Source organism: Theropithecus gelada, chromosome 10 (genome assembly GCF_003255815.1).
Source record: "Theropithecus gelada isolate Dixy chromosome 10, Tgel_1.0, whole genome shotgun sequence".
NCBI lineage: Eukaryota > Metazoa > Chordata > Mammalia > Primates > Cercopithecidae > Theropithecus > Theropithecus gelada.
In genome coordinates, this window is record NC_037678.1 from 21,258,780 (window position 1) to 21,286,380 (window position 27,601).

Here is a 27,601-nt window from a genome sequence, read left to right on the forward strand (position 1 = left end):
AAAGATCAACAAAATTGATAGACCGCTGGCAAGACTAATAAAGAAGAAAAAAAAAAAAAAAAAAAAAAAAAAAAAAAAAAAAAAAAAAAAAAAAAAAAAAAAAAAAAACCACAAAAACAAAAAAAATCAAAACCACAAAAACAAAAAAAAAATCATCTGGTATTAGGCTTCACAAATCATGATGAGAAACAATAAGGATACATATTTTAAAGTCCGATTAAACTATGCCAGGAAGTTCGAGGCTACAGGGGACTATGACTGTGTCACTGTAATCCATGCCTGGACAACAGAGTGAGACCTGGTCTCCAAAAATAAACGGTGGCTCAAGCCTGTAATCCCAGCACTTTGGGAGGCCGAGACGGGCGGATCACGAGGTCAGGAGATCGAGACCATCCTGGCTAACACGGTGAAACCCCGTCTCTACTAAAAAATACAAAAAACTAGCCGGGCGAGGTGGCGGGCGTCTGTAGTCCCAGCTACTGGGGAGGCTGAGGCAGGAGAATGGCGTGAACCCGGGAGGCGGAGCTTGCAGTGAGCTGAGATCCGGCCACTGCACTTCAGCCTGGGTGACAGAGCGAGACTCCGTCTCAAAAAAAAAAAAAAAANGGAAATGCTGTTACTGGGGAACCCTAAGTCCTTGTAGCCTTGCTGATTGAAGCTGGAAATGAGGCTACTACCTGAAGCAAAAAAATGAAAAAAAAGCAAAAAAAAAAAAAAAAAAAAAAAAAAAAAAAAAAAAAAAGGGGGGGGAAAGGGGGGAGCCCCGGGGGGGCGGAGTTGGGAGAGGGCGGAGACCCGGCCACCGCACTTCAGCCGGGGAAAAAAAGAAAAACCCCCAAAAAAAAAAAAAAAAAAAAAAAAAAGAACAAAAATAAACACACAAAGAAACAAACTAACAAAGCTTCTAATACACCACATCCCTCACCATTGCTGTATGAATTCAGTAGTGTCTCACTGTGTACCTATCCAACTTGCTAGATTAACTACTCTCAACACAATAGGTACGAACCTGCTCTGTGGAAGAAGAGTTGTAAGCCCTGCCCACTTTTGCTCCAAGCTGGCTGTAATGAGAGACACCCAATCAATTCTACTTGTTCCTAAACCTGTTCACATCTGCTGCAAAAAAATGAAATAAGTGCAAAAAAGGGAACTGCTACTTCTAGCAAAACTTTTAGGGCACAATTCAAACAATTTGAAAACCCACATCTAATTAAACATGGGTTAAGAAAACTTGCAGGCTGGGCATGGTGGCTCACACCTGTAATCCCATAATCCCAGTACTTTGGAAGGCCAAGGTAGGCAGATCACTTGAGGCCAGGAGTTCAAGACCAGTCTGGCCAACATTGTGAAACCCTGTATCTACTAAAAATACAAAAACTGGGCCAGGTGCAGTGGCTCATGCCTGTATTCCTAGCACTGTGGGAGGCCGAGGCGGGCAGATCACCTGAGGTTGGGGGTTCAAGACCAGCCTGACCAACATGGAGAAACCCTGTCTCTACTGAAAATACAAAATTAGCTGGGCGTGGTGGCACCTGTCTCTAATCCCAGCTCCTCGGGAGGCTGAGGCAGGAGAATCACTTGAACCCAGCAGAAGTTGCGGTGAGCCGAGATCACGCCATTGCACTCCAGCCTGGGCAACAAGAGCGAAACTCCGTCTCAAAAGAAACAAACTGGCTGGGTGCAGTGGCTCACGTCTGTCATCCCAGCACTTTGGGAGGCCGGGGCAGGTGGATCACTTGAGGTCAGGAGTTCCAGACCAGCCTGGCCCACATGATGAAACCCTGTCTCTACTAAAAATATAAAAATTAAAAAATAAATAAATAAAAATTAGCCAGGTATAGTAGTGAGCACTTGTAATCCCAGCTACTCGGGAGGCTGAAGTAGGAGAATCGCTTGAACCTGGGAGGTGGAGAGTGCAGTAAGCTGAGATCGTACCATTGCACTCCAGCATGGGCAACAAGAGTGAAACTCCATCTCAAAACAACAATAAAACAAAAACAAAAATGAGTCAGGCGTGGTGGCGTGCACCTGTAGTCCCAGCTACTTGGGAGGCTGAGGCATGAGAATCCCTGGGAGACAGAGGTTGCAGTGAGTGGAGATCGTGCCACTGCACTCCAGCCTGTGCAACAGAGTGAGACTGTCTCAAAAAAGAAAACTTGGCCAGACAATAATAATAATAAAAATAAAAATAAAATAAGTTGCCCAAACATTAAAAGGTTAGTGCATGAATGAACCTTTATGCATTAGGTAAAATGTAAAATGATTAAGGTGATTTATAATGCCCTGCACTTTACTTATCCTAACTGCACTGGGGAAGGTGGCTCTTATGGTTCTATTTACATGCTTTCATATACTTCTGCTTCTTATCTGAGTTAACTAAAACAGCAAAAGGAAGAACCTTAAAGGAAGAACTGAGAGTGATAAAAATGTTTTTGTCTGTATTTAGAAAGTATAGTTATTAGCTGCCAGGCAACACTATGGGACCCTAGAACTGAGGCTTTAATGTAACTAAGTATGATCAGATGACTTATTACTCCGACACTCAGACAACATACCTTACCTGAAGAGGTCAAAGCAAGCTGGTCAACAACCTGAAAACAACTGTTTTGTCACTGTTTTTGTTTTGCTACAAAAAGTAGACTGACCTGGTAGGAGGGTAAGATGGAGGTGCGGTGACTGGCTGCATGGGGTAGCTCCCAGGTACCTGGGGATAACTGTAGTTACTCTGTCCATATCCTAGGCTGGGCTGGTTGTAACCCCCTGTGCTAGACTGAGGTTGACTAGTCTCAGTGGGCTTGTTTCCATCCTGTGGTCTAAGGGGAGAAATAAAAAATAAATAAAATTACACAGTGACCTTTTTTGTGTGGTCTGCCAACCACAAAACTCCTGGGTAAGAATGCTACAAATCTATAAGCAATAAGCAATGTTATGATTAAGCCTGGAAAAAAATACAATAAATACAATCCTAAAGTAAACTACATCAAACTGAGTGCTGGTCCAACTATATTTGCTTGAAGACAATGCTAAGAAAGGGGAAGAACCAATTGTATCCACAGAAGAGACATTAATATGTGCAATTCATCACAGTAAAAGCTATAAAAGAGCGTTGTGATATTCTGTCCTACCAGTTTAGGTGATCCGGGAGACGTGATCTGTTAGGGAATAAATGCTTTTTCTCAAAGGGGACTGCTGAAGACTAGAAACTAACAATAATTTAAGTTTTAGGTTGGAGTAACATTTACGTAAGTCCATGGCATCACAAATTTAGAGAATTTGCAGGTTTATGATTCTTATTTATTAAAAACAGACCAGGCCAAACATGGTGGCTCACACCTGTAATCCCAGCACTTTGGGAGGTTAAGGTAGGAGGATGGCTTGAGCCCAGGAGTTTGAGACTGGCCTGGGTAATATAGGGAGACCCCACCTCTACAGAAATAGAAAAATATTATCCAAGTATGGTGGTATATGCCTGTGGCCTCAGCTACTTGGAAGCCTGAGGTGGGAAGACCGCTGGGGCATGGGAGGTGAAGGTTGTAGTGAGCTGTTAATCGTGTACTCCATCCCGGGTGACAGAGAGACTCCATCTCAAAAGATGCCGGGTGCGGTGGCTCATGCCTGTAATCCCAGCACTTTGGGAGGTCAAGGCAGGTGGACTGCCCGATGCCAGGAGTTCGAGACCAGCCTGGCCAACATGGAGAAACCCTGTCTCTACTAGAAACACAAAAAAATTGGCCTGTCGCCTTGGCTCACACCTGTAATCTCAGAACTCTGGGAGGCTGAGGCGGGCAGATCACGAGGTCAAGAGATCGAGACCATCCTGGCCAACACGGTGAAACCCCGTCTCTACTAAAAATACAAAAAATTAGCTGGTTGTGGTGGTAGGCGCCTGTAGTCCCAGCTACTCGGGAGGCTAAGGTAGAAGAATGGCGTGAACCCAGGAGGCAGAGCTTGCAGTGAGCCGAGATCACGCCAGAGCGAGACTCGGTTAAAAAAAAAAAAAAAATTACAAAAAATAGCTGGGTACGGTGGTGGGCGCCTGTAATCCCAGCTACTCAGGACGCTGAGGCAGGAGAATCACTTGAACCCCAGAGGCGGAGGCTGCAGTGAGCCGAGATTGTGCCATTGCACTCTAGCCTGGACAACAGCGAAACTCTGTCTTAAAAAAAAAAAACCAAAAACCCAAAAAACCAACCAAACCAACCAACCAACCAGAAAAAATCATTTACTAAACGGAGCTGCAGAAATTAATCTAACTCGGCTCCAAGTCTCCATAATGGAAACACCAGAGTAAGGCAAAGAGACCCCACCCAACTCCCTGCTCGGATGAACCTGGAAGTATGTATCCCTGTTAAATGATGAAAATTAATCTCAATTCCAAGGAAAACTCCAGGGGTTTCTATTACCTCTTGGCCCTAACAGTTTACATCACAGCTGCAGCAGACTGAGTTAGAGCTATTAGTATTTTAAGCAAAGCCCAAAGAATCAACAGGCAGGCCAGGCCAGGTGCTGTGGCTCACACCTATAATCCCAGCACTTTGGGAGGCCAAGGCAGGCAGATTACTTGAGGTCAGCAGTTCGAGACCAGCATGGCCAACATAGTGAAACCTTGCCTCTACTAATACAAAAATTAGCCGGGTATGGTGGTGCATGACTATAGTCCCAGCTACTCGGGAAGCTGAGGCAGGAGAATAGCTTGAACCTGGGAGGTGGGTGCACTCACCACTCCACTCCAGCCTGGACAACACAGCAAGACCTCATCTCAAAAAAACCAACCAACCAACCAACCAACAAAAAAACCCAGGAAAACCAGAGAGGGTGTGAAGTACTAACTTTTCCCAAGCTGAAATAGGTCCCTTATCAAACCCCAATTCATACATAAAACCCTCCAGATATGGCTTGGATATACTGTTGCATCAGAGCATCAAATGGGACTTCATATGTCTGATGACACTCCGAAATGAGGCCCTTCCAGGAATGAGCCACTAAGTTTAACTTAGCTACCGCAAAGGCTGCCTAATAAGTATAAATTATCAAGTGGCTCTGATTACTCATTGTGCATTTTAAAAGTAATTTCACGAGTGTTTGTCAGAGCTAATTTCTTACCCCTAGAGCAGGTAAGTCTAGGTTAGAAGTTGATTTCTTGTTTATTCCCCAAAATGTCTTCTTTCAAACCAGAATTCAATGTACCTTCAAGACTGTATACAGAAGCCACCTAAGTGACTGTCTGAAGCAAAGACCTAAAATCTTTTGTTAAGTAATAATTAACAGTTTACCTGCTAACCAGTCATGGGGTATGAGCTCTGTGCATCCTACAGCAGGGTACCCACTTAAGAATTTTTTTTTTTTTTTTTTTTTTTTGAGACGGAGTCTCGCTCTGTAGCCCAGGCTGGAGTGCAGTGGCCGGATCTCAGCTCACTGCAAGCTCCGCCTCCCGGGTTCACGCCATTCTCCGGCCTCAGCCTCCCGAGTAGCTGGGATTACAGGCGCCTGCCACCTCGCCCGGCTAGTTTTTGTATTTTTAGTAGAGACGGGGTTTCACCGTGTTGGCCAGGATGGTCTCGATCTCCTGACCTCGTGATCCGCCCATCTCGGCCTCCCAAAGTGCTGGGATTACAGGCTTGAGCCACCGCGCCCGGCCAAGAATTTTTATTTGCCTATATTTAGATTATTAAGCCTCTACATAATGTAGAGAAAATCACGTCAACTGCTTAAGCCGAGGCAGTGATGTTTTATTTCTCAAATATGGGTATGTTCTTTCCAGACAATTAGATCATACGACCATTTCTTGGCTCACGTGATGCACCCCTTCCCCTCCTGCCCGTGTGAACTACCATGTTTTTCCCAAAGAGAAAGCGGTTATCCATTTACAAGGTCAATGAAACCAAAAATAAAAGCATCAAAAGTACAATTCTATCAGTCATGCTGCTCTGAGTGAAAACACACTCTTTAAAACAATAGCCTTCTCCTGCCCAAAAAGGTCATTGTGAAACCAGAGAACCTATTCAGTGCCATTCCTCATGCTGGCCCTTGGATGGCACCATTTCACCTTTTTTTTAGATGGAGTCTTGCTCTGTCGCCCAGGCTAGAGTACAATGGCGCCATCTTGGCTCACTGCAACCTCTATCTCCCAGGTTACAGTGCTTCTCCTGCTCAGCCTCCCCAGTAGCTGGGATTACAGGCATGCGCCTCTACACCCAGCTAATTTTTCTGGTTTTTCTTGAGACGGAGTCTTGCTATGTCGCCTAGGCTGGAGTGCAGTGGAGCAATCTTGGCTCACCGTAAGCTCCGCCTCCTGGGTTCATGACATTCTCCTGCCTCAGCCTCCCAAGTAGCTGGGACTACAGGCGCCCGCCACCATGCCTGGCTAATTTTTTGTATTTTTCAGTACAGACAGGGTTTCACCGTGTTAGCCACGATGGTCTCGATCTCCTGACCTTGTGAACCCCCTGCCTCGGCCTCCCAAAGTTCTGGGATTACGGGCGTGAGCCACAGTGCCCAGCCAATTTTTTTGTATTTTTAGTAGAGACGGGGTTTCACCATGTTGGCCAGGATGGTTTTGAACTACTGATATATGATCCACCCGCCTTGGCCTCCCAAAGAGATGGGATTATAGGCATGAGCCACTGTGCCCAGCCAATTTCACTGTTAAATGCAGAACATTTCTGTGGTATGTTCTATCACATCAGTTACTATAATGTAACAACAATGAACATCTGAGAGTACGTGAAAGCAACCATTAATAAGGAACTAATCCACAGATTCCTTTAAGTGTATGTAGTTGGTTTCTTTCTCTCCAACATGAGACTGACGCATTAAGGGGACCGTGGCCTTACCTTGTAGGTGCAGTGGCTGCTGGCTGCTGCCCATAGGCTGGATAAGCAGGCTGAGTGCCATATGCAGACTGAGCTGCATAGGAGGCCTGGGTGGTGGTGACTGTAGCAGTGGTGGTATCATAAGCACCAGTGCCATACCCCTGGACAGGCTGGCTGTATGCCTGGGGGGCAGTTGGAGTAGTATAACCTAGAACAAAGGAGAGCTGCATCAGATTTCAGGCCCCCTCAAAGATCTGCCTACACACTCATTATCACAACAATTTGCAAACCACTTACTTTTAAACCATCATGATATTGAATCCCTTTAAATATTCCCCCTTCAGCAATAGTAGCAACAAACTACTATTTAAAGCCTAAGTTCTCTGAATATACCTAGTTTTTGGTAAAGTAACCGTCTCATTTGCTCTAAAACCACACCTAAGAGAAATGGCATGTCATGCTACAGAAAGCAGGGTTCCTTCTGACCCCTCTTGAACGCTGTGAATAGGAGACAAGTCTGTTTTTGCCAAGTCTGTACTAATTTTGCTAGGAGGTCTTCTTAACAAGTTTCTGAACAAACTTACACGCCCCAAAATGCCCTCAAGCAGGAATAAAATATCCCAGAAAAAAAGGTAAAAGGCAAATGACATAGCATTTTAAAATAATTACAAAATAATGATCCAGGTACTAGTTCTAACACTAAAACCTGTAATTTGGGTAGTAATTAATCAGTTTCTTTTAGTTCCAAGCACTACATCACGTGAAGAATAAGCTCAATTACTTAAGCACATGAATAATAAAGATAAACTATAAATTATAGTTGCTTAACACAGGTTAAACTTTTTTGGTTAATTATTTCAAATTAAACTTCGATACTGCTCCAAACATTTAAAAGGTAATATTTTCACATCATAAAGCAGATTCCTGCCTGGTTATCAAGTTACTCAGCTCCATTCCTCTCTTACTTACCTACCACAAGCAAAAGGCCTTTTCCTGCTCAGCAATATTGGAGGTAAACCCTAGAGTCCCTCTTCCCCTTCAGTACTTCACTAACCAGGTGTCAGAAAAGACCTGCTCTCACAGGTATGCTGCAAAGCAAGATGCACTCTCTCCCTAGCTCCTGCCTCTACCAGACCAGGCAGGATCCATGCCTTTCCCTTTGGGACCTGGGCGTGGAGCATGACCAAAACCACAAAAGTCTGCAGCTCCTAACTAGAGTCCCTTTTATTGTAAGAAGTGTTACAACCATTCCTGGTGCTGGGCTCTTCTTCCTCATGGTCAATGGGTACAATTAAGCCATGCAATAAAAAGTTTGGTTTACACTTTGGGATGCTGAGGTGGGAGGACTGCTTGAGTTCAGCAGTTAAGATACCATCCTGGGCAATACAGTGAGACCTCGCCTCTACAAAAAATAAACAAACTTAGCTGGGCATGGTGGCATGAGCCTTTAGTCACAGCTACTTGGGAGGCTGAGGTGGGTGGACTGCTTGAGGCTGGGAGGTCAAGGCTGCAGTAAGACAAGATCCAGCCTAGGCAACAGAAAGAGACCCTAACTTAAAAAAAACAAAACTTTGGTCTAGGTGCTGGCATTTATAACCATCAGAGAAAAAAAAAGTATAAATCTCACTGAAGAAAAAGTTTCCGTATTTAAAATAAATCCTGAATCGAGACTGCCCATTTTAGTTAAGATTTAGGGCCTTGAAGTGTCCTCACATACTAGCCAAAAACAAGTATCAGTTTCCTTTTGTAAAATCACCTTTTGTAGCACAGAGTATAATAATACTCTCTTCTGGCCGGGCGCGGTGGCTCCAGCCTGTAATCCCAGCACTTTGGGAGGCCGAGACGGGCGGATCACGAGGTCAGGAGATCGAGACCATCCTGGCTAACACGGTGAAACCCCGTCTCTACTAAAAAAAATACAAAAAACTAGCCGGGCGAGGTGGCGGGCACCTGTAGTCCCAGCTACTCGGGAGGCTGAGGCAGGAGAATGGCGTAAACCCGGGAGGCGGAGCTTGCAGTGAGCTGAGATCCGGCCACTGCACTCCAGCCTGGGCCACAGAGCGAGACTCCGTCTCAAAAAAAAAAACAAAAAAAAAAAAAAACAAACAAACAAAAAAAATAATACTCTTTTCTTCTCTACCTCAAATATTAAAAGGAAATTCTGAAATCATACACAGAGATAGTAATTTCCTTGTCAAAATTGCTGAGTTAAAATGTATATGAAAGCATACATAGTTTCTTTCAGAAAACAGGAAGCCCCAAGCAAAAAAAGTTTTTGAGTTAGCATGTTGTTCATCTGAACTGCTTAAGTTTTTTGCAGAGTCCTAAGGTCAACCACATAAGGCATTCATTTATTTAAATTTAATTAGAATCTAATACCATCTACCCTACCGTTCATACACGGATTACTCCCCACTACATGACAGAACACCTATAAGATTTACAGGGAGGGCAATTACAAAAACAAAAAACTAAAAGTGATCAGGGCAATAACTCATGTCATAAAACTATGCAGCAACAGTTAGGGCCTTGTCATGCTAAGGATTACAACAATAGACACTGGGTTAATAAATAATCTTTTAATTAATCTGTAGTACCCACAAAAGCAGCCAAGCAAAATGAACAAAAATCAACAGAGCAAAATGATTTAATGACCAAAAAAAAGACCAGTGGCAAAAAAAGAAAACACACCTACTATGTGCTGACAACTCGAAGGAAAAAGGTGGTAAGAAGTATTACACAAACCGACCAAAATTTTTGTTCAATGTAAAAATTAAAAGTTTTTAAGAATTCCATTGTATTGACATTATATAGCCCCTTTCTTCTGATGTTTAATTTTTAAAAATCCTAGAACAGTGTATTTTTATCTATTCCCTCCAATGATTATCCAGTAACTTTTATGTTCAAAGGCAGCATGAGGCAAGGAAAAATGCAGCTTGTGTGCTTGAAATCACTCACTACCGATTAGACTCCTGCTTAGTTTTGTTCACACAGTTTCCTTATCAGGCTTAATTTTGGTGTTTTTATACCCCAAAAATTCTTGGGAAGATTAAGGGAGATAAGGCCACCCCATAAACTGTGAATTCTATACAAACATTATTAAGTGCAATCTCCAGCTCATCAAAGCTACTAGTCTCTATACTAGAGTGACCTGTACTTTTCAGGCCCACAGTCACGGTGGGGCTTTTTCAACCAATGACAATGGGATACATGGCTCTAGAGAACCATTAATTTGCCTGTAAATCACTCTGTCTCATCCCTGTAAAATGATCTAAGGATTCCAAAGGTTAGATCTAGGCCACATTAATTTTCACATCATACTTGTTTTAAAAAATGTAATAGCTTTAATACATGAAGTCTATCTCACAATTTCAAAATTCTATGCTAAAAAATCCAAACTGCATAAATTAGTTCCAGCTCTTCCCACAGCTGCAATGAACACCACTACAAAGTTTAGATAAATATTTCCCATCCTATTCAAGAAATGCCCTAGACGGGTTAGGAATTACTTCCCATCAAAATCAGGACACTGGTACTCAATGAGATAAATTACAGACAAGTTTTTCCCCTTAACAGGACTATATATAATGCAGAACTAAAGACAGTTTGAAAATAAGAGCTCTGATATCTTTAAGACTTTATTAAACAGTCCTTTGTAATAGCAATAATAAAAGGGGCGGGGATAGAGAGCCTGAAACATTACACAGCACTGAACACAAAAAAATTATCATAGATTTTTCATGTATCCCACCCAACCTCAGCATCAGAATACCATTTCTTCTAATTCTTAGAATAGTTTATTTTTTCGTTTCTTGGAACAATGTTATATATATTCAAGACATATCATGGATTAAAATAATTCATAACACTTAAAACAGAAAATAAAATGTGTCTGGACTGGAAACCAACCAATAGACAAACATGATACATGCAGGGTGGCAGTCTGCTCCTCTACATAAATCTCATCATGCAATCTATCCTTCAGGGAACAGGGGAAAATCAGCTGGGGAGAAATCATCTGAAATACCTTTGGGAAGGTAAATAACTATTATTAAGGCTTGAAACAAAGTAATATTAAATAAGAAAACCTTTCCCAAAATCATATAAAGAATAGGACATGGATCTGCAAATGGCACCTGAAGCAGTTTTTCATTAGCACCTTGCTGTGTGTGATGTTAGAAAGTTTGGGTGTTAAACAAATGAAAACACCTAAAGGATTAACATTACAGGGTTAGACAAGATGGAAAGCATTTCCCATGCAAGAATGAGCAGGATAGTCAAACCTGTACTGGTCCCTTCTACTGTGGAAAGCACAAAACAAAAAGTAGAGGGTACACTATCAGATGAAGCAAACATGTGAAAACCAGTTTGATTTTTAAGCAGCTCAATTTAAGAAGGCTCATTCTTACTCAGTATTAGCATTACCAAAATCTTTTAAATAGTCTCCATTTCGTCGTGAGATTATTCAATACACTGTATAAAACAGTTAAAAGTTCTTTTCTCTCTTGGAATTTATCCCACCCACATTCTATTGGAAATCTCTCAAGACTATAAGAGAAGGAAAGAAAGAGAAAAAATACCTCTTCCTAAGAATAAAGGATTCCCCAGATGCCAAGGTATGGACCAGAATATACATCCAAAAGCATGACTAATAAACTTCTTAGCCAATGCCCTAGCCAAAACGACCCAAATACCTCTCCAAGGCAGGCCTTACCAGTGGGAGGCTGTCCATAAGAAGTTGCATAGGCGGTCTGCCCATAGGTTGCAGTGGTCTGAGCCTGGGTATAGCTGACATCAGTGGGCTGTCCATAGGTTCCATAGCTTTGTTGCCCATATGCCTGCTCCAAAAAAATGAATGCAAGAACTTCATGTATCAACTTTTGTATTTTAGCAATAAAATGGATTGCTAAGTTTCTAAATTGGAGAACCAAAGTCAAAAACATTCCTTTCTAGAAGAGAAAAAAAAAAAAAAGACAAATAATCAGAGTATCATGAACGTTATCCCTTATCTAACTCACTCATATTATGGTAAAGTTAGCTATAAAAAAAGCTCATTAGATAAGTAGGCAATGTCATTCACAGCTTCTCAGAGGGGGAAAAAAAAGATAATCAGGCAAAACCTCAGTTAACTATACACGAGATTAACAAGACAGTCTCAAGAGAAGAGCAATAAGGGCATAGGTGTATTAATTGCCAGCACTTAGCGTAGCAGTTTTAGTGATTGGAAACAAAAGGTAGGAAGACAAATGAACAAAGAGAAAGCAATGAAGAGGGCTAAAATCTGTCAGAAAAAATTGAAAACCAGATTTTCAGCCTGACAAAAGACTTTAAAACTACTACACCACTTCAAAGAAAAGGAACCAGAACGCTGTATGTCCTCTTATGGTGGGCACATCAGGAGTACTGTCTTTTGAACTTAGACATCAATAACACTTAAAATCAGGCAAGGAATAAGCTGTTCTTTTTTTTTTTTTTTTTTTTTTTGAGACGGAGTCTCGCTGTGTCTCCCAGGCTGGAGTGCAGTGGCGTGGTCTCGGCTCACTGCAAGCTCCGCCTCCTGGGTTCACGCCATTCTCCCACCTCAGCCTCCCAAGTAGCTGAGACTACAGGCGCCCACCACCACGCCCGGCTAGTTTTTTGTATTTTTAGTAGAGACGGGGTTTCACCATGTTAGCCAGGATAGTCTCGATCTCCTGACCTCGTGATCCACCCGCCTCGGCCTCCCAAAGTGCTGGGATTACAGGCTTGAGCCACCGCGCCCGGCCGGAATAAGCTGTTCTTTCAGATATTAGCATGATTATTCTCTAGGTTTGTTTAAATGACCAGGCAAGTAAGATCTGCCAGAGACATCACATTCTGCCTGTCCTAGAACATGTTTCCAAGGCAGTTATTAGTATCCATTTTATGGCATGGATCATTTCAGAATCCAACATCATCTTGAGAACACTAGAAGGCTAATTTCTAGAATCTGTTGACCCAGGCTTTTTAACAGACTCTTCACTGGAAATCAGGAGCTCCTTGGCTAGGTCACCAGTTTTTAGAGCTAATCCCACCACTTACTGTACGACCACTGGGAAGTTACTTAATATCTATGCACTGCAATGTTCTCCTCTGCAGAATGGTCATTATCATCCTTGTCCTTTGCAGAACTGCTATGATGAATAAATTCACTAAATTTAAACATAATGAAGAAGGACCAAGCATGGAACAGGGCACCTAACTTGAGAAATCATACTAAAAAGTTATAGAGAGCCAATTATCAGCCTCTGAATGGTTTCATTTATGATGGCAGAATGGAGTCCTTCACACTCCCACTGTGAAAGCTTGAAATGCCTGGGTATTTTACTATCACACACACATTACTCATTTGTTTCACTGGATAACTGAAAGATAACTAGATAATTTACTGATTTTACTTAGAGGTGCAGCTACATATAATTATCTTAAAGATTACCTGGGTGGTCTGTGCATATCCTTGAGTGGGCTGGGCAGTGTAAGCACTGTAGCTGCAAAAGAATTAAATGCAACAACTTGAATAGAGAACATTCAAATACCACCTCTACAATTATAGAAGGCTCCATACTCAAAAAATATTAATCACAGACAAAATGCGGTTATAGAAGACTGACTTACCCCTGCTGCGCTGCAGCTTGGCTATAGGTACTGTAATCTAGAGGAAAACGAGGAGAAAAAAATAGTGTAGTTAGCAGAAACAAGAAGAGAAAAAAGGGGGAAAGAATTCACGTGGCAGGAAGAATTATTTAAACTGTAGGGGGACCTGCCAACACAGGTCCAAATGAGTCCCCCTTATCTCTCAAAACCTAATAGAAAAAAAAGTCTAAGCCAGTTAAACTCAACATTTGACTATGGGACTAGCTAATGAGGTCAAGATCAGCTGATTTGGCAGGTATACTTTGCATGTTCTCATGACCACAAAACCCATCCCAATTCCGACTGTCATTTGAAACACAGATGATCATCAATATCTCAGACTTACAACAGGATCAGAAGTTTTTTCCCTCATATAAAACGGAGGCATGCAACAACAATACAAAGTTTAACACTAGACTGGTTAGGTTAGAACCTACGTCTTCTCAAAAATTAGTTTTCACTCCCCTCCCTTTAGCAAGTTAGACAAACCACCATTCCCTAGCTCAATGACAGTGAAACAGAATGGCAGAAAAGAGGGCAGTCACCACACTCCAGTGTTTTAAAGGGTTTGCTGTGTCAGAACTACATTTGTGCAGCAACTTAAAAGCTAGATATAAATCCTGGTGAAGCAAAACTAAGGCAGAATCCTGAAGACAGGCAAAGAAGAAAAAGCATTTAACCTTTCTGGGAAAAATTTGGCAACACCATTGTCTCTCATACAACTCAAAATGATTTCGACTTTAAAAAGTAAACCTCCCTATAATTTTCCTTTTCCTATGAAATTCACAGCATGCGTCCAAAGGTACCAAAAACTCTGGTCCACTGAGGTGTCTACAAGTAGTAAAAACAAAAAGAAAATAGTTTTTAGAGCACTACTGCATTGAAGTTAGGTAAGTTTAGTTTTTTTAAAGGCAGTTAATTATTTTTGAAAATTCTGCCCAATTCTTTCTTCTCCACAAGAATACATATCTTGTTCTGTCTGAAGACAGTTACTGCCATTAGGACGGAAAAAAAGGGGTCCTTTATTTTCCAATCAGAAAGTAGTCCCTTATCCAAAATCAACAATTGACAGCTCTTTATTGCATCCACTTCACGCAATCCAAAGCCAGCCTCACAATCCCTCGGGCGGCCTGAGAGAGCTTTGCTGAATCCATCTCTTCACGTTGGCTTATCTGTCTACCCCTCTATACGTTAGTGGACTACTTTCTTTCCTTTGTACACACTCGTAACTCAAAACCCTGAATCACCAAGAGGATCAAATCAACTGCCCAAAGGCTACCTATAATGAAAAAATAATTTGTTCATGGCAATCTTAAAGGCATTTTCAATAGCAGTACAAGTCATACTCTCTGTGACATTAAAACTAAATGCAAATCATTTCTTCCACGTGGCATATACAAAATAAACACAGCAATGAATCATTCAACATCAAATATTTTAATCCACGTTTTGTTAAGGTCTTTGAGAAATGATTCTAAATCACCGACATGTAAGTACAGTTTGCAAGACGACTTTTACACAATAGCAGTTATGTAAAACATAAAAACTGGCAAAGCTGATATGGAACAACTAATGACCTCTTAACAGTGAGAAACCAAAGGATTCGGCCCTATACTAACTGGTGGGCTATGGAAGGTAGCAAATTTGTTTCATGAACTTACATTTATCTTCCTAGAGCACACAAACATCACTGGACCTCAAACAAGCTATCAGGTTGGTGCAAAAGTAATTGCGGTTTTTGTCATTAAAATGGCAAAACTACAATTACTTTTGCACCAACCTAATACAATTACAAACTCGTCAGATTATTCAGCAACCGTGTTTGCTTTTAACCCCCAAAAGTGAGCCATAGACTTCACTAAAAATCACTTCACTGTGATTGAGGGGTGGGGGTTCTAGACTGCAGCGAGTCTTTTCTACATGAGATACACACGAGGAGAGAAAACCTCTATTATTATTAACCCAAGGCAATGCTTTAACACTTTATAGCAGTCACTATGGAAGTTGCTTCGCACTACCTGAGTTGAAGTCAGCATGGGACAAATTTGTGGAATGGTTATGCACGAAGGTCAGAAAGGCTCAAAAGCTTAACAGGTCTAGCCTAACTGCTGTATTTTACAGGAAAGGAAACTAAGGCCCAGATTACTTATGTGACTCTCTGAAGGCCCCCCAGCCAGGCCTAATGTGTTTACTTTGTGTCAACAGAAACCACAACTGTAATTCTAATACAGTACAAGCACATGGTAGTTACTAGTGAACAAGGTTTGAACAAAGTTGACTGAAAAAAGACATGTCCGGCCATGCAAAAATGTCAACGCACACGTTTTGCCTTTTCAGGCTTTTGCAGAGGAGAAGAGGGTGGATAGGGCACCTAGGAAACCACTTTCCACCAGGAGATCTAGCTGTGGTATTTCAGAGTCCTCTCTTCTACAGGCCTTCTTTGGTATCCCAGCAAGAACACCCAACACTTACCTGTTTACTGACCACACAGATGGGGTGAATTCTTAAACTGTCCTTAAGTTGCTGGATTCTGGACTCTAAAAACTCTGGAGGGTCCAGAGCTTTTCCAGTCTTCCCTCTCATCTTCTCCCACTGTCTCTAAAGCCTGGAATCAGGTGGCCTGAGAATACCCCCAGAAGCAAAAATGCTCCACCCTGCCAATTTCTGCAGGTTAGTGTACCCACAGCTTGCAAACTGCAGGTGGTGGCTAGGCGACACTCTTAAATGCTCCTTCCATCAATGACCACTCTACTCCCATTTTGGAGTTCCCATCCGGGGCTTGCTTTCAAGTGCCTTTAAGATCGCCTCTACTGGCCTCTTTTCCCTCACCTCTGTCGACCTACGAAATCAACAGGCCTGCCGGCCTAACGCAGGCGAATAAACGTGCGAGACCACTGCTGAAATATAATTCAAATGCAGGCTCGGCCTTTTGTTCCTCCTAGGTCAGAGAGGCCAGAAATACCTTCCTGGTAGCATTTCTCGTCTCTCGATCCAGGCTGGCCTTATTATACAACGGATGTCCCTCGGCGTTTGCAGAAAAAGGCCCTGGGAAGCCACTTAATTGGTTTTGGGGGAGGGGAGGGCGTGAATTAATAAATAACGATAAAAATGGAGAAGCCCAAAAAAGTGGCAAACTGGGGGCCCTGGAGGAGGGAAGCACATTCTGTCTAAAGCCCAGGAGGGCAGAAGTTCGGCTTGGGGCTGGAAGACGCCGAGGGGGCAGTTCGGCAGCGCCAGACGCCCCAGCCGACTGGGCCTTAAAGATGACGGGGCTCCCGCTCATAGGCCGGCACCCCTCGGCCCACAAATCCACGGTATCTTTCTTTGCTTTTTCCCCTGGTTTCTCGGGAAACCCTGAAAACGCGGAGGGAGGCCTCACAGGGATAGCAGCCTACGGCCTCCCCGGCGGTTTCACAGTGACCGGCTCGAGGCCTGGCCAAATCCTCCGCTTCACGCAGGGCCTCGAAGGCCGCAGGCCCCGCCCACGTGGCGGGAGGCCCGGAGCGCAGGGCGCGAGGACCGCCACACAATGGAGGCCAAAGCGGGCCCCGCGCGCCACCGCCGCAGCGAGCCCCCTGCGCGCCGCGGGCGCCAGAAGATTCCAGAACCGGCCCGCCCGGTGGGGGGAGGGGAGAGGAACGCGGATCCCCGAGCTCGTCGGGTCGCGGCGGGTGCCTCAAACCCCTCTCGGCAACTCCACTCAGTCTTCCCAGCCAAGCCCAGAGACGAACGACCCCCAGTTTGGGCGTTCCGGCTACCGCCAGCGCGACCGCAGTTCCACCATACTCACCCGTGGACGCCATTTTCTCTCCTTCCTCCTCGTTCTCTCAACGTCAGTCTCCCTCTCGCTTTCCCTCTAGGCGCCGCACTGCGCAGGCGCAAATCCCGCAACCCCGGGCGCGACCATCAGGCCAGGCCACGGGGGTGGGGTCAGGAGGGATGAACCACCGCTTTCTCGTTCTTCGCGTGCGCAACCCTGGTCCCAATCCTCTCTAAAGAGCGCTCGACGTGACACTCGGGCCAAAATAGCACCTAAGGGGCCAGAGCGCCGGTGAGCGGGTCTCAGTGTGAAACCGGAGAGGCTCTCTTCACGAGGCTAGGTTGTTTGGAATGGTTCCGTCCGCTGGCTCTAGGGACCGTCGCTGAAGAGTCTGCCCTGCAGGCAGACGGAGATCGGCGGGAGGGCTGGGGGAAGGGACCCGGACTAGAACAACTGCTGACTAATCCGCGGGCCGCGGGGAATGGGTGGCGCGCCAGCCGGTCGGCCGGGGTCACGCGGCCGGGTGTGCGCGGAATGGATTCAGGGTTCCCCGATCTCACCCGGGAGCTAGAGTCCCGACTCCCAGCCCGGGTCCCCGACCGGCCTTTCGGGGTTGCTGGGCGCGCTCTGCAGTGAGTACCCGGGACGCGTGGCCCGGGCCAGCGGGGAAGGGCCCCGAGGCCGGTCGGCTAGGTGGGAGGCCTCGAACGCCGTTTCTGGCCCCGAGACCCCGTCCCCGGGTAACGGTCGAGGTGGAGCACGCCCTTTAATCATCCCTCATCCAATACCCTTGTTTTACAGAAGGGGAAACTGAGGTCCAAGGAAATTGAGTATCTTTGCAAAGTCCCCAGCTGAGTTCGAACCAGACAGATCCTGGGACCCCCTACTCTATCCGCCACCCGGAAGAATCTTCGTCCTTGTCTTTCCATTCTGCCCTCCCGGCTTCCCAGTAAGGTAGGCAGGGCCTGGTGGTGCACTGCCCGTTTCATAGATTGAAGAAAGTGAGGTCCAGGGGGCTCAAGTCCCAGTTCCGAGTGTCCACGGGCAAGCCTTTTACCCTTGCTAAGGAGCCCAGAGCTGGGGAATGGTTGTGAGGTGAGGATACAGGAGGAGGTTTACGGTGGGTGTCTTGGCCCCAAACCCTGCCTCCAGGCAAGGCTGGCCCTGCCCACCTCTCTGGACCTCTAACCCCAGCCCCCTAGGTGGATACCTGGGTCCACGAAGGGCAGGGTTCACCTTCAAATCCCTCAGCAGGACCAGGAGTCAAGCTAGTGTCCTTTTTTCAGTGAACATATATAAAGCACTGGTTGTGTGCTGCGAATACCCTGGGAAAGGTGGGGTTTGATCAGAGGAGCCATGAGCTCAGACCACCTGCCTAGGGAGACAGACTGGTCAAGCTGTGCTCCTAAGGATAAGATCCCTGATGTTGGGGGGCCAGAGGAGGGGAAGGGATATTTGAGCTGGGCTTCCAAGAGTAAAATAGGAGTTTGCCTGCTGACGAAATGGAGGGAAGGACAATGCAGGCTGAGGAGCTTTCCACATTTTTCCTGCAGGAAACTGGTGGATGTGGAGAACGCGCTTGGCAGGGGAGCAAATTAGGCAGCCTTCTTGTCTCTCTGGGATCCTGCTTCCTGCCCTGAATCAGCTCAGTGGGAGTCCTGGGACAGAGAGGCTTGACCAGGGACCTACAGGCCCTGGAGGACAGGCTGGATGCAAGAGGAGAGCACAGGGGAGAAGGCCTTGCTTTGGTGAGCAGGGAAAGGCCATGTTTGAGGGCCAAAGCTGGGACCAGCTAGGCTGGAGCAGCCACCTCCATATTGAGGCCTTCTCAATGGGCCAGTTGGTGGCTACCAACGCCCGCCATGATTAGTGGGGATTGCTATGATTTATGGAGCAAGAGTTGTGGGCCAGGGCCTACCTTAGCCTACTCCTTTTTATTTCATCATCCTCTGAGGAAAGGAATTTCTGAATTCCCATTTTACAGATGAGAAGGGAGAGGCTCATCTGTAAAATGAGGCTCATCTGTAAAAAGATGAGGTTGGAAACTTGCCTTGGGACACGGAGCAGAAAGAGGTGGAGCCCATACTGGAGCCTTCCTGTGGAAAGGGGAGCTACGGCCAGAGGGGCTGTGCCAGTAAGGATGCAGGAGGAGGCTTATGGTGGATGGGCTCACCCTCAAAGGGGATGTCTCAGTCCCAGGTCTCTTAGTGTGGCTCAAGGTGTGGGACTCCTGCCCTTCTGCCCCACCCTTCCCCAGTCTGCTTGCCCATTGGCTGGCCCCACTCCAGGGTCAGGGGCCACTGAAACCATCTGGAGCATTAAGGCTGGGCACAGGGTAGGGGAGGAAGGAGGGAGGTAGTAGCCTGAGGGAAGGGGGAGGACAGAAGCTGGCTAGAGATGGCCCTGAATTCGCCCAGGGGGGTGAGGGGCTGAACCCCTCTTTTTGGGAGTTTAGGGCCCATCAGGACTCAGGAGTCTCTATGTCTGTCCCCTGCCAGTCCTTAAACAGAGGTGAGTGGAATGGCAAGATGGCTTGTGAGTGCATGGGTTAGGGTCTGAGCTCCACTATGGCCGAGCTGCTGGGCCTGCCTCTCCAGCCTGTTTCCACTTCTGTAAAATAGGGCTGTTGATAAGGTGCTTGAGAGGGTATTGGTGAGACAAAACCTCCAATAACAACTTGTTATTGTTTTCTTTTACCCCCAGCGCACAGCCCTAGGACCACCCTTGACCATCCTCAACCAAGCTATGCATGCCAGGGGCCCCCATGGCCCACTGTCCCCGGCGCTGCCTCTCGCCTCCTCAGTCCTGATGCTGCTGATGAGCAGCCTGTGGCTGGTGGGGGCCGGCCCCAGCCTGGTCCTGGCCCCGGAGCTGTTGCTGGACCCCTGGCAGGGTGAGGGCCAGCCACGTGGACCTTGGAGGAAGCAGGAGACTTGCTGTAGGGCCTGGGCCCAGTTGGCAGGAGCAGCACAAGGCCTCCAGGGGTCAAGCAGGGATGGGGCCCAGTGTCCCGGGGGAAGCGTGGCCTTAGGAGCATGCTCAGCACATCCACAGCCAAGAAGGGAGGCAGAGGATTTGGCAGGGTGGGCTGGAACCTGTGGGTAGGAGTGCTTTTCTCATGGTTTCCCGGTCTGGCAGCTTTTCCTTGAAATAAGAACTAAGGCTGGGTGCAGTGGCTGACGCCTGTAATCCCAACACTTTGGGAGGCTGAGGCAGGTGGATCACTTGAGGTCAGGAGTTCGAGACCAGCCCGACCAACATGGTGAAACCCTGTCTCTACTAAAAATACAAAAATTAGTTGGGCGTGGTGGCGCGTGCCTGTAATCCCAGCTGCTCGGGAGGCTGAGGCAGGAGAATCACTTGAACCCGGGAGGTGGAGGTTGCAGTGAGTTGAAGTTGTGCCACTGCACTCTGGCCTGAGTGATAGACTGAGACTTTGTCTCAAAAAAAAAAGAGAAAACAACTAAGACTTTCAGCTAAGCATGAGGATGGAGGAGGAGGTGTTGGGGGTTCGAGGAGGGACCTTAGCTGAGCACCTGTTTCCCAATCATAACAACTCCAGTTTGTATTTGAGGACCCCCAATGATGCTCAGAGAGGTTAAGTGATTTGACCAGGGTTACACAGCTTGAGGGAATGGGGTAGCTCCAGGATTGAAGCAGGCCATCTCATGCTCTCAGCCAGGTATGATTTAGTAAATACAGAAGCAGAGTACCTTCATGGTGTCTGGGACATAGTGAGTGCTCAGTTGCAGGTTGTCAGTGCAAAGACTGAGTGGCAGGTGCGGTGTGTTCTGTCTAATACCACAGAGGCATAGCCACAGTGTTTGGAAGTCCTTGGTCCCGTCCACCAATGATGAAGGGCTGACTGTGGGCAGACTGGCTCCTGGGGAGGGGAGGTGGGCTCAGCAGGTGGCCCTGGTGTAGGGTAACCTTCAACCTAGCACACCTGGGACAGCCTTGGATGTTGGGGCCACTAACCTGGCACATAAGCCCCTTCTCTCTCCCAGTGCACCGGCTGCTGACCCATGTCCTGGGCCACACGGCCCTGCCGGGCCTGCTCCTGAGCCTGCTGCTCCTGCCCACTCTGGGCTGGCAGCAGGAGTGCCACCTGGGCACGTTGAGATTCCTGCATGCCTCAGCTCTGCTCGCCCTGGCTTCTGGGCTGCTGGCAGTACTGCTGGCAGGCCTTGGGGTGTCCGGTGCAGCCGGCAGCTGTGGATACATGCCTGTCCACCTGGCCATGCTGGCTGGGGAGGTACACCACCCTAAACGGCCCCGTGGGGCACTGCCACCATGGCTGCCACCGTGGCTGCTGCTTGTCCTGACCCCACTGCTCAGCTCTGAGCCACCCTTCCTACAGCTCCTTTGTGGCCTCCTTGCTGGCCTGGCCTGTATCCTTTGCCTGAGCCCAGGGCCCGTGGGGATGTGTGGGTTCTGTGGGTGGGTGCCTAGGAAGGAAGTGGCACAAAGGGGTGAAGTCCCAAGCAATACCAAGGAGCCGTGCACACACATTCCAGGAGCTTCTCCAAGTCTTCCTCTGGGACATGCTCTGGGCTGGGACCTGGGGGGGTCATGGCCTGGTGGAGGTACCAATTACAATGTAAAGGGCTCCGTGGGCTCCCTGTAATATCAATGCCATTCTTCGCAGAAATAGAAAAAATAATCCTAAAATTTATATGGAACCACAAAAGGCCCTGAATAGCCAAACCACTCTGAGCAAAAAAATAAAAGTTTAAAAAATTAAAAGCCTGGCCAGGTGCAGTGGCTCACGCCTGTAACCCCAGATCTTTGGGAGGCCAGGCGAGCAGATCACTTGAGGTCAGGAGTTTGAGACCAGCATGGTGAAGCCCCATCTCTACTAAAAATTAAAAACTTAGGCCAGGCACAGTGGCTTACGCCTGTAATCCCAACACTGGGAGGCCAAGGTGGGCGGATCACAAGGTCAGGAGTTCGAGACTAGCCTGGGCAACGTGGTGAAACCCCATCTCTACTAAAAATACAAAAATTAGCTGGGCGTGGTGGCGTGCGCCTGTAATCCCAGCTACTTAGGAGACTGAGGCAGGAGAATTGCTTGAACCTGGGAGGCAGCAGCTGCAATGAGTCGAGATCATGCCACTGCACTCCAGCCTGGGCGACAGGGTGAGACGCCAGTCTTAAAGAAAACCCCAAAAAACAAAAATTAGCTGGGCATGGTGGCAGGTGCCTGTAGTCCCAGTTACTTGGGAGACTGAGGCAGGAGAATTGCTTGAATCCAGGAGGCAGAGCCTGCAGTGAGCCAAGATAGTGCTGCTGCACTCCAGCCTGGGCGAGACAGCAAGACTCCCTCTCAAAAAAAACAAAAGCCTAAGTGAATGGAAAGATCTCATGTTCATGGATTGCAATACTTAATATTGTTAAAATGTTAATGCTACCCAGTTGATTTATAGATCCCACATAATTCTTATCAAAATCTCAGTTGTCTTTTTTTGTTGTTGCAGAAATTAGCAAGCTGGTCCTAAAATTAATATGGAAATGTAAGAACCCAGAATACCTCAGATAATCTTGAAAAAGAAAAGCAAACCTGGAAGACTTACACTTTTCAGTTTCAAAACTTAAAACTACAAAAGTGGCCAGGCGCAGTGACTCACGCCTATAATCCCAGCACTTTGGGAGGCCAAGGCAGACAGATCACTTGAGGTCAGGAGTTCAAGACCAGCCTGGCCAACATGGTGAAACCTCATCTCTACTAAAAATACAAAAATTAGCAAGGCGTGGTGGTGCATGCCTGTAATCCCAGCTGTTCAGGAGGCTGAGGCAGGAGAATTACTGGAACCTGGGAGACAGGGGTTGCAGTGAGCTGAGATTGCACCACTGCACTCCAGCCTGGGCGACAGAGTAAGACTCTGTCTCCAAAAAGAAAAAAAAAGCCATACAGAATTATAATAATCAAGGTATTGTGGTACTGACATCAGGATAGACATACAGATCAATGGACTAGAATTGACGATCTAGAAATAAACTGTTACATTTACTGTATAGTCAATTTATTTTGACAACAGTGCCAAGTTGATTCAATGAGGAAAAGAATATTCTTTTTAATAAATGGTGCTAGAGGTTGGGTGAGGTGGCTCACGCCTGTAATCCTAGCACTTTGGGAGGCTGAGGTGAGCTGATTTCTTGAAACCAGCAGTTCGAGACCAGCCTGGCCAACATGGTGAAACCCTGTCTCTACTAAGAATACAAAATAATTAGCCAGGTGTGATGGCACGTGCCTGTCGGGAAGCTGAGGCAGGAGAATTGCTTGAACCTCAGAGGTGGAGGTTGCAGTGAGCTGAGATTTCACCACTGCACGTCAGCCTGGGTGACAGAGCGAGACTGTCTCAAAAATAAATAAATAGTGCCACAGTGCTATTGGGTGTTCTGCCTCTGAGAGAGAGATTTTTTTTTTTTTTTTTAAATTTTTTAGAGACAGGGTCTCATTTTGTCACCCAAGCTGGAGTGTGGCGACGCCGTCATAGCTCACTACAGCCTCAAACTCCTGGGCTCGAGCGATCCTCTCGCCTCAGCCACCTCAGTAGCTGAGACCACGTCCAGCTAATTTTAAAATTTTTTTGTAGAGAAAGGGTCTATGTTGCCCAGGCTGGTCGTGAACTCCTGGCCTCAAGTGATCCTCCCGTCTCAGCCTCCCAAAGTGGTGGGATTATATAGCTGTAAGCCACTTCGTCCAGCCCTAAGATGATTCATACCTATCGGGGAAAACAGTGCCACTGGAGAGAACAGGCTGGCCCCTGTCCTCTGGATTGGGGACAGGAGTTATCCAGGCCTGTCTGAAGGCAAGAGCAGGTGTGTCTATGGGACTTCTTCCAGGAAGGGTGGACCTTGAGTTACAGACCTGAAAAGGTGCATAGGGTTCTGGGAACAGAGTGGGTCAGGGGTGAGCCCAGGCTTTGGGGTAAGGCATACCTGGCTCTGGCTGAGTAGTTTCAGGCAGATCCCTTTTCCTTTCTGAGCCTCTCCTGCTGACCAGGGTGACACTATTCCATGCTGGGCCACAGTGAGGAGATGGGAGGGAGTGGTGGCCAGCACACTTGGCATGGGGCCTGGCCTGTGGCGTGGGCCCACCCCTGGCTGCTTTTGGTTTTCCTTGACTGGCCGCCCTGCCCCGGGCAGACAGACGCAGCTGGGGCCTTCCGGTGGCTGGAACCCTCAGAGCGACGGCTGCAGGCGCTGCAGGAGGGCGTTTTGTGCGGGACCTTGGCGGGGTGCTGGCCCCTGAGGCTCCTTCCCACCCCGGGCAGCCTGGCGGAGCTGCCTGTCACCCATCCTGCCGGAGTGAGGTGAGGGTGATGGGGGGGATGCCAGCCCAGGTGGGCACTGTGGCAGGGCTGGCAGTGAGGCCCTCTTCTGTTCCCACTCCCCTAGGCCTCCCATCCCTGGACGGCCTTATGTAGCCTCCCCTGACCTCTGGTCCCACTGTGAAGGCTCAGCACTGTCCCCACCAGGCCTGAGGCCTGTGCAGCCCACCTGGGAGGGCTCCTCAGAGGCCAGCCTGGACTGGGCTGGGGCCAGCTTCTCCCCAGGGACTCCGATGTGGGCGGCCTTGGATGAGCAGATGCTGCAGGAGGGCATCCAGGCCTCACTTCTTGACGGGCCAGCCCAGGGGCCCCAGAGCGCACCATGGCTGTCCAAGTCCTCTGTCTCCTCTCTGCGGTAAGGTGGAGTGGGCAGAGGGGGGGTCCCCTCATGTAGGGGCCGGTGTGGCCCTGACACTCCCCACTTGTCCCCCCATCCCCCACAGGCTGCAGCAGCTGGAGCGCATGGGCTTCCCCACGGAGCAGGCGGTGGTGGCACTGGCAGCCACAGGCCGCGTGGAGGGTGCCGTGTCACTGCTGGTTGGAGGACAAGTGGGCACTGAGACCCTGGTGACCCAGGGAAAGGGTGGGCCTGCCCACTCCGAGGGTCCTGGGCCTCCCTAGCCCAGGCAGAGAGTGAGGCACAGGCAGGCCCTTGGGTACTAAGGGCTGGGCTGCATGTGGGTAGCCTGAGCTCCTGCTCTGTCTACTGAGGACCACAGTGGGGAGCAGGGGCACCTCTGGAGGCAGGAGAGGCCAGCATGCTGCCCTAGTATGTGTTTAGAATAAAAACCAGTTTGTTTTTCAACCTGGACCTCCTTGGAGGCAGCAGTTGTGTTTGACTCTTCTGTGTTGGCATCAGGGGGATGAATGAATGAGCGAGCACCAAATGAATGACCAGTTGTGGGAGAGCTGTTCCCTGATGTCCGGAGACACAGGCTTCCTGGCCCTGCACCATGTAGCCTGTACCTCCAGGAGGCTCTGTCCTCCAACACAGAGCATTCTTCACCACCCATTTCCAGCTCTCCTCCCATCGTATTCTCATTCCTAGCTGCCCCCATCTAACCACACACTGAGACCAGGCTGCAGGGAATCAGGTAGGGGCCTTTATTGGCCAGCACACATCTACCTCCTGGCATCTGTCACAAGCATTTGTGGGAGCAGGCAGCCCCTTCTCCATGTCCCCATCCCCAACCTGAGATGTGGGAGGGCCTGGGGGCTCAGAGGGGAGAAATGAGGCAAGAAGCCCCTGGTGATCCAGTCAGAGGATTGGGCAGCTTGACCTCGGGGTGGGGAACCCAGCACTGGACAACAAGGAGGGAGGGGCACAGGAGGGCTCCCCGAGGTTTGGTTGGGGAGGAGAGGGAGGAGGACTGCTCCCTGCCCTGTCATCCCTGCATGTGCTAAGCCCCAACTCCTGAGCCCTCCTGTGTCCCTCAGTGCGTTTGGGCCTGGATACTCAGACAGCAGATGAGACGAAGCCTTGTACCTCTACCCCTCCTTGAAGGCCTGCCTCCCCCCACTTCACAGAGGGAAACTGAGGCCCAAGCCTCTCCTCTCAGCCCCTGCTCAGCCTCAGACGTGTATGGTGCCAGGACTGAGACCTGCTTACCCCTAAGGCCTAGATGGCAGAAGGGACCCTGAGGATATTAATAAATATGGACAGGCGGTCCCTGGAGGCAGCTGGCCGAGTCCAGGCAGGAGGGGAAGCCTGGCCTTGTCTGCCCCAAGGGCCGCCACCGCCCTCAGCCTCTTTCGTCCCGGCTCCTGGGGGCCACGATCCGGTAGTTGGCTGCATGTCCGCCCCTCTTGCCCCGAAGGAGGCTGGGGGTGCCTGTGCCGGCAGGGCCTGCCCCAGACCCCATCTCTGGTTCTGCCGGAGGGAAGGAGGAGAGAGGCCACATCAGGGGGGTTCATGTGAGGTACCCACCTCCCCTTGGCCCTCTAGGGGGTGGCAGAACTGGGCACCCTCTGCCAGGTATAATCCACCCTGGTATCTGGCTGCAGAGCTGTGGGAAAGGGGGTCTACAGATTGGGGTCTGTCAGGACTTACCAGCCCCCCCAACCCAAGGAGAGCACTCAGCGCTTCTGTTTGATTCCTGCTTTGTCAAGTGGGGTTAACCACACCCGCCACCTTTAGGAAGTGTTTAGCATGCCGTGAATGCTTCATGTAAAGGCTGCTTCTTTTTTCGATTCATTTTGGGGTGGAGGTGTGCCCTGAATCATCCCTATGTGGTAGCTGGGTAAACTGAGGCTAGGGAACAGACTTGGGCTAGGCCACCAGTTGGGGGGAAGGGCTTAGGAGGCCAGGCTCTGCCACTGACCTACTGTGCCGTCTTGGGTGAGCTGGACCTCTATCAGGGTCTCAGTCGTCTCATTGCTAAAACAGGGTAGTTCCGGACAGAACCGGAAAACTACTCATCTTTCAAAACCAAGGGTAGGAGCTATCTCCTCCAGGAAGCCTTCTGTGACTATCATCTCAGCCCTTCCCGAAGTAAAATGAGCAGGCCAGGCAGGTCAGAATAGGCTGTTTTTCTAGGGGGAGATGGACACTCAGGGAGGAGAGAGCCATGGGGGAGGACTCGGCTAAGCCTCCATAGGACAGATACTTGGGTTCTGGTGAACACCAGGTTCCCATTGAGGGCACTGCTAGGGAGTGGGCTATCCCCTGGTAATCATGACTGTGCCCTGACCCTGTGTGGCCCAGCCACCTGTACACCTCTGGGTTGAGATGAGGGCTCTTGGAGCAGACAGGCATATGTGGTCACTGAAAGGGATATTCCATGCCTTAACTCAAGGAGCATGGGAGGGGAGCGGCACAGAGCACTGGCCCCAGTGCCAGCTAGGATCATGTACTGGTCCTACTCTGCCAGTTATGTGGCCTTGGGCAAGTCGCAGAACCTCTGAGTGTCATCTGGAACGTGGGGATAAATAGTCCCGTTTTTACACCCTTGTGATACATGTGTTTACCATGACCAGGACTGGAAAGTGGTTTTCACAGGAAATGCTGGATTATTATGGTTACTAGGTTGGTGTCACTTCCACCC

At 48.1% G+C, this 27,601-nt stretch overlaps 3 protein-coding genes across 13 annotated transcripts in view; 1 reads left to right on the plus strand and 2 right to left on the minus strand.

Annotated features, from left to right (window-relative positions):
* The window catches only part of EWSR1 (EWS RNA binding protein 1), a 32,854-nt gene extending 15,260 nt beyond the window's left edge, over positions 1-17,594 (minus strand). For 4 of the 8 annotated variants that reach the window (XM_025399195.1, XM_025399194.1, XM_025399193.1 and 1 more), the window contains exons 1-6: positions 17,254-17,594; positions 13,446-13,482; positions 13,267-13,318; positions 11,527-11,650; positions 6,834-7,020; positions 2,646-2,813 (exon numbers count right to left, since the gene is read on the minus strand). In XM_025399195.1, coding sequence (XP_025254980.1) covers positions 2,646-2,813; positions 6,834-7,020; positions 11,527-11,650; positions 13,267-13,318; positions 13,446-13,482; positions 17,254-17,266 — 581 coding nt within the window. In that variant the 5' untranslated portion in view covers positions 17,267-17,594. Of the gene's footprint in view, positions 1-2,645; positions 2,814-6,833; positions 7,021-11,095; positions 11,114-11,526; positions 11,654-13,266; positions 13,319-13,445; positions 13,483-17,253 lie in introns of all 8 variants that reach the window. The other 4 variants (XM_025399191.1, XM_025399190.1, XM_025399192.1 and 1 more) reach the window with 3 other exon arrangements.
* Positions 17,440-25,381, plus strand: RHBDD3 (rhomboid domain containing 3). 3 transcript variants are annotated; one of them, XM_025399198.1, is made up of 8 exons: positions 17,637-17,855; positions 18,025-18,177; positions 18,777-18,971; positions 19,927-20,116; positions 21,231-21,614; positions 24,377-24,539; positions 24,625-24,912; positions 25,001-25,379. In XM_025399198.1, exons 4-8 carry the CDS (start codon positions 19,969-19,971, stop codon positions 25,176-25,178), a joined length of 1,161 nt encoding a protein of 386 aa, XP_025254983.1. In that variant the 5' UTR covers positions 17,637-17,855; positions 18,025-18,177; positions 18,777-18,971; positions 19,927-19,968; the 3' UTR covers positions 25,179-25,379. The 3 variants fall into 3 exon arrangements, with proteins under 3 accessions (XP_025254986.1, XP_025254984.1, XP_025254983.1); XM_025399201.1 differs by lacking the exons at positions 17,637-17,855; positions 18,777-18,971 and adding an exon at positions 17,440-17,514 and having other exon boundaries at positions 25,001-25,362; XM_025399199.1 differs by lacking the exon at positions 18,777-18,971 and having other exon boundaries at positions 17,608-17,855; positions 25,001-25,381.
* A 257-nt stretch (positions 25,382-25,638) lies between these two features.
* EMID1 (EMI domain containing 1) overlaps positions 25,639-27,601 on the minus strand; it is a 53,496-nt gene continuing 51,533 nt past the window's right edge. For both annotated transcript variants that reach the window (XM_025399466.1, XM_025399467.1), the window contains exon 15: positions 25,639-26,427. In XM_025399466.1, the coding sequence (XP_025255251.1) occupies positions 26,300-26,427 (128 nt within the window). In that variant the 3' untranslated portion in view covers positions 25,639-26,299. The remainder of the gene's footprint in view (positions 26,428-27,601) is intronic.

Excerpts from the sequence above, each read along its gene's own strand:
- RHBDD3 (XM_025399201.1), top strand. The coding sequence starts at position 19,969 with ATGCATGCCAGGGGCCCCCATGGCCCACTGTCCCCGGCGCTGCCTCTC. Across the intron at positions 21,615-24,376 it reads CCTCCTTGCTGGCCTGGCCT|ACGCAGCTGGGGCCTTCCGG; the intron begins GTATCCTTTGCC and ends CCGGGCAGACAG. Across the intron at positions 24,913-25,000 it reads TCCTCTGTCTCCTCTCTGCG|GCTGCAGCAGCTGGAGCGCA; the intron begins GTAAGGTGGAGT and ends CATCCCCCACAG.